This window comes from Fonsecaea monophora (assembly GCF_001642475.1).
Source record: "Fonsecaea monophora strain CBS 269.37 chromosome Unknown Scaff31, whole genome shotgun sequence".
Taxonomy (NCBI): domain Eukaryota; kingdom Fungi; phylum Ascomycota; class Eurotiomycetes; order Chaetothyriales; family Herpotrichiellaceae; genus Fonsecaea; species Fonsecaea monophora.
The window spans coordinates 254,219-261,748 of record NW_019173962.1 but is presented as its reverse complement, the minus strand read 5'-3'; the positions used below and the strand labels follow the sequence as shown (position 1 = coordinate 261,748).

The 7,530-nt window shown below is 52.0% G+C and overlaps 4 protein-coding genes across 4 annotated transcripts; 3 read left to right on the top strand and 1 right to left on the bottom strand.

The window, feature by feature from the left end:
- Positions 1-1,624: 1,624 nt before the first annotated feature.
- Positions 1,625-2,040, bottom strand: AYO21_05175 (histone H4; the record flags this gene model as incomplete). Its single annotated transcript, XM_022655146.1, has 3 exons — positions 1,625-1,638; positions 1,689-1,759; positions 1,814-2,040. The coding sequence occupies 3 exons, from the start codon at positions 2,038-2,040 to the stop codon at positions 1,625-1,627; spliced, it is 312 nt and encodes a 103-aa protein (XP_022512631.1).
- Positions 2,041-2,849: 809 nt separating this feature from the next.
- AYO21_05174 (histone H3) lies at positions 2,850-3,369 on the top strand (the record flags this gene model as incomplete). Its single annotated transcript, XM_022655145.1, has 2 exons — positions 2,850-2,886; positions 2,942-3,369. 2 exons carry the CDS (start codon positions 2,850-2,852, stop codon positions 3,367-3,369), a joined length of 465 nt encoding a protein of 154 aa, XP_022512630.1.
- Positions 3,370-4,017: 648 nt separating this feature from the next.
- On the top strand, positions 4,018-4,989 carry AYO21_05173 (hypothetical protein; the record flags this gene model as incomplete). Its single annotated transcript, XM_022655144.1, has 2 exons — positions 4,018-4,490; positions 4,596-4,989. The coding sequence occupies 2 exons, from the start codon at positions 4,018-4,020 to the stop codon at positions 4,987-4,989; spliced, it is 867 nt and encodes a 288-aa protein (XP_022512629.1).
- Positions 4,990-5,513: 524 nt separating this feature from the next.
- On the top strand, positions 5,514-7,494 carry AYO21_05172 (hypothetical protein; the record flags this gene model as incomplete). The annotated part of the gene is made up of 2 exons (XM_022655143.1): positions 5,514-5,837; positions 5,911-7,494. The coding sequence occupies 2 exons, from the start codon at positions 5,514-5,516 to the stop codon at positions 7,492-7,494; spliced, it is 1,908 nt and encodes a 635-aa protein (XP_022512628.1).
- Positions 7,495-7,530: the final 36 nt, after the last annotated feature.

Below are 7,530 nucleotides of genomic sequence, written 5' to 3'. Positions count from 1 at the left end.
TTCTCACAGGCCATCGAGGCGCACTTTCTCCTGGTCTGGTATACCTTGGGGGTGTGTTGAGGCTGTGAATGTGTGGATGGTGTGGGCTAAGGTTGCTTGGACGTTGGTAGAATTTAATTCTCCAAATTGAGAAAATAAACTCGGCAAGGCTCACATATTCCGACACCAACACCACACTTCTCACTACGACACCCTCACAATACTTCTTGATGCTGTGAAAGTGGCCTCGCTGGTATTTTATCATCGTGTACTCTGGCAACTGGCAAAAGCCATTGAAGGGCAGGCCTTGAAACCCAGAGTGACATTCCGCCGAGTGCCAAAGTCATGAAGGTCATCGTCCCACAGGTGCCCAACAGTCGCACAAGTCTCCGCGAAGTCTGTAATAAGTATATCATGACAGCAGGGCTCCAAGAAAATACGAGGACTCTGCGAGCTTGGAGATTAAACGGGAGAGTGTGAGCGTCCGCTGAAGTAGAATAATATAGTTACTATGCCGGAATGGATCTATTCCTGGAGGTGCGCGACAAAAACGCCACCGAGTACAACCAGCCCCAACAAAGATATTGATGCTTAAATCCTCCTGACCCTGGTGCATCCTAGGATGTATACGAGCCAAAAGCCCCTGGCTGACATTCATCCAAGGGCGAACTTGCATCCAGGTTCCTGGCAGAAGCATTGATCCTCAAAACGAGAAATGCGCAGGCCAACGAGTATCCCAGCCCCAGGTGAACGCATGTGCCAGCTCTGCTCAGCGCCACCAACATTGCCATACTCAGGGTGAGTCAACCAGGCCACAGATGTGCCTGCATCAACGATGAGTCCGTGAAAGGGGCAATTAGGGCAGATTGCCGCGACAACCAACCGCCACGTATGTCAAGCTGCTTCACTAGACCTACCTAGGCTTCGAAAGACACTGATCTTCAAGCCTCGGCCGGTGACTCCCCCAGTGACGCGCAAGAGATGGTGCGTTGAGCAGCCCATCGTGGGCAGAGGCAACTCATTAATATATAAAATATGGAGGGGCTCTCAATCGAGTCACCTTTGTGAATACCGTTTACAAATCAAACAGTAATACCGAATTGAATAATCAAAAGACACACTGTACAGAGCCCAACTTTGCAGAAGAATGACTGCTGCCTAGACCAAAATGCTCCAACGGCCCAAAGTCAGAAGAGCCTTCAAATGTTGAAGGTCCTTGGACTCGCGGCACCGGGATCGCCGGCAAGGTCGGTCGGGGACCACCAGGGAGTCACAATAGCCACGCGCCTGAACGCGACGCGACGACCAAAACAAACTAGAATACTCGGAGCACAATTCTTTGAAGTCTTTATTTCATTTCTGGGTGCTGATGCTTATGTCGCGGCTCAGCCCATCTGTCAACGCCGAAGCAGGCTGCTCGTATTGTGCCTGTATGATACATCATTGCACTGAAGGCACCACTGATTGATTTGCCATCCCATCATAACCATGACCCTTGCACAACCCCATTGATCAAAAACCCATGTGAATGCCCAACCACTCCGAAACTCAAAGCAAGAAAAGGATCAGGTGACATGCCATGAACTGTGACAGACACGAAAACCCGAGGCAAGATATCGTAATAAGAGTATGACTGGTGAAGTGTTTAACCACCGAAGCCTGAATACCAATTAGTGATTGCCTGAGTAAAAGACGCAAGAGTGACGAACCGTAGAGAGTGCGGCCTTGTCTCTTGAGAGCATAGACAACATCCAATGAGGTGACAGTCTTTCGTTTGGCGCTGCAAGATGGTTAGTATAAAGTGCATATCGAATGCTTCACAGGAAATACTCACTGTTCAGTGTATGTGACAGCATCACGGATAACACCTTCCAGGAAGGTCTTGAGGACACCACGGGTCTCTTCGTAGATCATGGCTGAGATACGCTTGACACCACCACGACGGGCGAGACGTCGAATAGCGGGCTTGGTGATACCCTGGATGTTGTCACGAAGAATCTTTCGGTGGCGTTTGGCACCACCCTTGCCGAGGCCCTTGCCGCCCTTGCCACGTCCAGTCATTTTGATGAAGGGATGAAGTTGTTTTAAGAGAATGGAAAGGTGTGGTATGAGTTGTTGCAAGAAGGTTGCTGTGAAGGCTGTGATGGTTGAATGGATGAGATGAGAGAGTAAGACTTGGATGGAAATGGCGACGGGTGGGGGGAGACTTATGCACCCCGGCAGTGCCTGTTGCGCACCCTTGAGATCAACCCGGCGCAGTTCGGATCACAACCAATCAGAATTCAGATCCGAGAACTGCACTCACCCGCCCACTTGGACCTTGCTGCGGTACTGATTGACTGATCTCTCAACCACAACCACATGAATCAATTGATCTTTCAGATAGATTGCGACAGTATCACCTACAGATCAAGTTTATCCAAAATGCATCAATTACTATCTAGTGTTGAGCGTGATGGCGGGGGTGTACAGTGGTGCAGGGCCATGGTCCAGATCTTGATGTGGTACGCCAAGCGGCGGGATCAGACGCCAATTTTGGCAGAGTTCTGAATCACCAGCAAAATGGCCAGCAGAATCATGGGGGTTTTGGCAGCCCTGATCTGATCACTTTGTTTTTTGTCTGCAATCACTTGCCGCCGCTGCCCTTGAGTCATTTGGCTCCGTGTTGGTGAAATCATCCCGCAACCGCACATCAGATCACGCCAAGCGTCTGCCTTTCAACCCTTCCTCACTACAAATACCTCGCTCCCACCCACCTTGTCCACTTAGCTTTTCTTCCCCATCCAGCCTCACTCATCATCTCCAGTTTTCCGCCAATCTTCCATTCCATCAACAACACTTTCAATTCATCATCAAACCCATCCATCGCAATGGCTCGTACCAAGCAAACTGCCCGCAAGTCCACTGGTAAGTGCCTTCATTCATCTCATCGTCATCAAATCGTCGCTGACTCGATCTCTAGGTGGCAAGGCCCCAAGAAAGCAGCTCGCCTCCAAGGCAGCTCGCAAGTCCGCACCCAGCACTGGAGGTGTCAAGAAGCCTCACAGATATAAGCCTGGTACCGTCGCTCTCCGTGAGATCCGTCGTTACCAGAAGTCCACTGAGTTGCTCATCCGGTATGTCGTCGTCACTGCTACTCTGGAAGAACTATCAGCTAATAACATGAACAGCAAACTTCCCTTCCAACGTTTGGTCCGTGAGATCGCTCAAGACTTCAAGTCCGATCTTCGCTTCCAGTCATCCGCCATCGGCGCTCTCCAAGAGTCCGTTGAGGCTTACCTCGTCTCTCTCTTTGAGGATACCAACCTGTGCGCCATCCACGCCAAGCGTGTCACCATCCAGTCCAAGGACATCCAACTTGCCCGCCGTCTCCGTGGTGAGCGATCCTAGATGATGGGTTGAAACTTGCAACATCTCAATCGGTAGTCACCTGGCAGGTTGGGAGCGTTGATCATGGTCATGATTTGAGTACGGGGGGTTTCATGAGTTGACACAAGGCGAAACGGAATGAATTCATAGGGGCTTGTATTGGTTTTTACAACATTGATCACGGGTGGTTACGGGGACTTCTGGCGTCTTCTGCTTCTGCTCGTGCTTGTACATCACGCAGCATCATACCAGTCATCATGACTATGACATGGAACCAGCAGAATGCGCTGCATCAACCAGATAGAATCTGAATGCAATTCAGGTTAACACGAAAACAAATTTGTAATTTCAAATTTCCATCTCAGACATTTTGGTTTTTGTTATTCTGCCTGTTGCGAGCGGGCATGGGGCGTCCAAGATCCGAGTTGGGTACAAGCTATCTCTGCTTGGTGCTACCAGGCGACGATCCAGGGGTACGAGCGCCTATTTTGGCTTGCATCGGGGGGCTGCAGGCGGGTGTCATCCGGGCACGCAACCAGTGGGCCCCAAGGCGACCACGGCAAATTTTGCCCTTCAGTAGAGGAATTTAGTTTTGCAGATGTGTTTACGGAGAGAAATATTCCTGGTCGGACGGCTGACAATTCTATCCATAATGGCATTCCGTCAATAATGCACCCTTTGCACTGGGCAGCGCTCAAATCTAGTGCCAGATCGACGTCGTTTCGGGTGCGAGTGTCGGGCGCGAGAGCCCGACTCAACCATCATGCGCAGAGAAACTCGTCGCACTCAACCAATTCTGGCCCTGTGAAAGACACAACGAGCCCTCGACCAAGGTCGCAAAATACAATCCCTCCTCACTCGCTTCATCAAGTGCCCGTCGGCGAGACTTCGAAGCCCGTCGACCCCGTCGATATCCCGATCCAACTGTGGTATCATCGTCTGGGACCGGTCTCTACATTCTTCCAATGGTTCCACCGCACCCAGTTGAAGAGGCCTTACACTGTGCAACTATGCACGACCCTGACAACCTACCTTTGCGGTGATATTCTGGCGCAAGACATAGGAGGGGAACCGTACAACCCATGGCGGACGCTGAGGATGTTGACGATCGGAGCCCTCGCGGCGATACCGGGTTACAAATGGTATGAAATTCAACCCTGACGGCCAGACACCGTCAGTTGGTCGCCAGCAGAGCATGTAAGGTGAACAACACAGGAGCCGCGAGCGCTAACAGCAGAGATGTTCAGGTTCCTCTTCCTGGGCCAGAGTTTCAACTACCCCTCGAAAATCGCTTCCATCGCGACAAAGGTTGCTGTAAACCAAATTGTTTTCACTCCTGTATTCAACACATACTTTTTCGGCATGCAAGCCCTGCTGACCGGCGAGCACACGATGGGCATCATTATGCGCATTCAAGCTGCGGTGCCAATCAGCATGCTCAATTCTCTGAAATTATGGCCTGCGGTGACTGCGTTCTCTTTTGCCTTTGTTCCGCCTCAATACCGCTTCATGTTCTCCGGGGTCTTTGCTGTTGCGTGGCAGTGCTATCTGAGTTTTCTCAACCGGACGGAAGAGAAAATTGAAGCGCAGATTGATACGCTGAGCAGGCCAGTGCTGAAGCAGAGCATGGTGACGAAGTGAACACGGACGGTCCAGGTGTACAATTCGGCGCTTGAATGACTCGGAGCAGCCTGCAGAGCAGTCTATTGGAAAGAAGAGATCTGCTGTGTTCAGGGGAAGGCTGACTAGCTCGTTTCACGGATGCCGTTCTATCGCGGAAATATCTGTGGCATTGGTGTATTGGATAGGCCGTGTTCTAGGATAGAGAGCGTACAGGCAGCAATCGCGGGCTAGATCATAGAATACAGAGTAAAACCATGCCAATAACCTATCGATTGGGTGTCGTGTCTAGCCCCGCGACGCGTGAGGAGCAGCCCCAAAGCGCGCCTCCGAGGACGCTGCCAGGCAGACGGGCCTTCGACATGAAGCGACCTGAAGTTGGAACAAACCAGTAATATATCGAGGCAGACGGCTGTCATGTTAGGATTTGAAGATGGGACGGGGCAAGTTTTCAGCTTTGCATTCACGTTGTCCGAGTCGTCGCTGGTGGTTAATGAATCATGACGGCTACAAACCCACTTCCAGGCCGCATTCAAACCCCGACAATGTCGACCCAACGTCACAATGTATTGATGCAATTCGATCTGGTGAACACGGGGACCGGGCCAGGCTCGCCACCGAATGATGAGGACACGGACGAGTACAGCGACTTTGGGGAAGATCCTGAAGCGCTCGAGATCATTGACCGACTTTTCCTCGAGGCCGCAGGCAAATCGAGGCCGGATCAGGAAATCGAGCCCCTGGTCGTGACAGATATCGAAGACTATGAAGCACCTCGAGGCATTCGTCTGCCTAAGGTGTCTGGCCTCGAAGCTAGACGTCAGTGGGAACTCGAGCCTCGCTCAGTTACCAGTGTCCCTGTCCAGAACGTATGCGACCAAAGCAGTCAGTTCTGTACAAAGCTACCCCCCAAATACTTTTGGCTGCTGACAAGCTGACCAGCGCCCAGCTTCGCAAAGACTGTCTCCTGTTGCTGAAGAGGATGTGAGGACTGGAAGAGGGACATCTCCACGACGCACGCAACCCAAACAAGATGCCCAGCAGGAGCAGCAACCTCCCGAGTCAGACGCTCGTTCCCCTCTGGAACGGTTCCGCAAACCTCCCATGAAAGCGCTCTCCGTCACCGATCTAATATCTCCCGCATGGTGCGAGCTACAATATTACTATGTCTTGACGAAACACGGGCGGAAAAGGAGGACACCGGCAATGAAACAGGGTAGTGCTGTCCACCAAGCGCTGGAAGACGAGATACACGCCACGGTGCCTGTGGAGATCTCAAAAAGAGAAGATGGTTGGGGTCTTCGGATATGGAACATCATCCAAGGGTTGAAAACACTCAGGGAACAAGGAATGACGCGCGAGTTGGAGGTCTGGGGATCAATAGGCGGACAGATCGTCAACGGAGTCATTGACGAGTTGACTTACGAGTGTCCTGACCCCAAGCTCGAGGAGATGAGTCGAAATCTGCTCGAAAAGAAGAATACAGAACCTCCGCTACCAGAATACCAGGCCAGTATAAGGGACTACCTTGTGACAAACGAGATCCGGGATGAAGGTCAGTCACTGTCACAGGCTCTGAAGGGAGACGACGCCGATATCAGCCAAAAAGCCGGTGGCAGTCCTACGGCCCGCAGGATGCGCAAGTCAGAGCAGAATGACGAGAGGAAGGTCTATATCATCGATGTCAAGACACGAGGCACTCCCACTTTACCGACAGGGTCAGCTATTCGGCCGACCCTAGTCCAACTACATCTCTACCACCACATGCTGGAAAACATGGCACAGGGACAGTTCTCCCTCTCTCAACTGGCAGAGAGATACAAATTTGACATACACGAGACATTCTCGGACGGGTTCATCGCGCAGATTGGCGGGTTGAATCAAGAAGTCTTTGAGTTATCACAACAGAGTGACCATGTCAGGGAGGAACTGACGCCGTCAACGCAGGACTCCATGGATGTCCTTCTCCAGCACAACACCCTTGCTAGTCTATGGGATTTTATGATGGAGCAGTTTCGATCAACGTTCATCATCCCGTCGAGTTCGACGCCGGGGTCTATTCCACGCGTGACCAACTCCTGTGATACAAGTCAAGATTCCAATGCTCCACCACCATCCTCCCTCTCCACCCTCCCTACGCCGCCGTCCCAGCCAACTCGACTCTCGCCCATCCTCACGGCACGTTACATCTCCACCAATTACAAACACCGCAGTGAAAACGCGAATAGCACTGCGGAGGCTCACTCGCACATGCTGGGCAGCAAATCCATCCTCTTCAACCCCTCGTTCCTCACGTCTTCTCTCTACTCGTCCCTGTCTTTCTGGAAGGGAGAGCGGGAGCCGCGCGGCGTCGAGGTCGTCGATGCGTGGAAGTGTCGCGTCTGCGAGTTTCGGGACGAATGCGCCTGGATCAGACAGAGGGATGAGAACATGGTCAGGGAAGCGAGGGAACGCAGGCGGCTGAAGGAAGAGCTCGAGGGTGGAGAGCCGGGGGAGGAAAGCAGGGGCAGGAGAAGTCGGGTGTAAAAAAGTGATTGATAACGAGAGACGAGGTTACAGCGT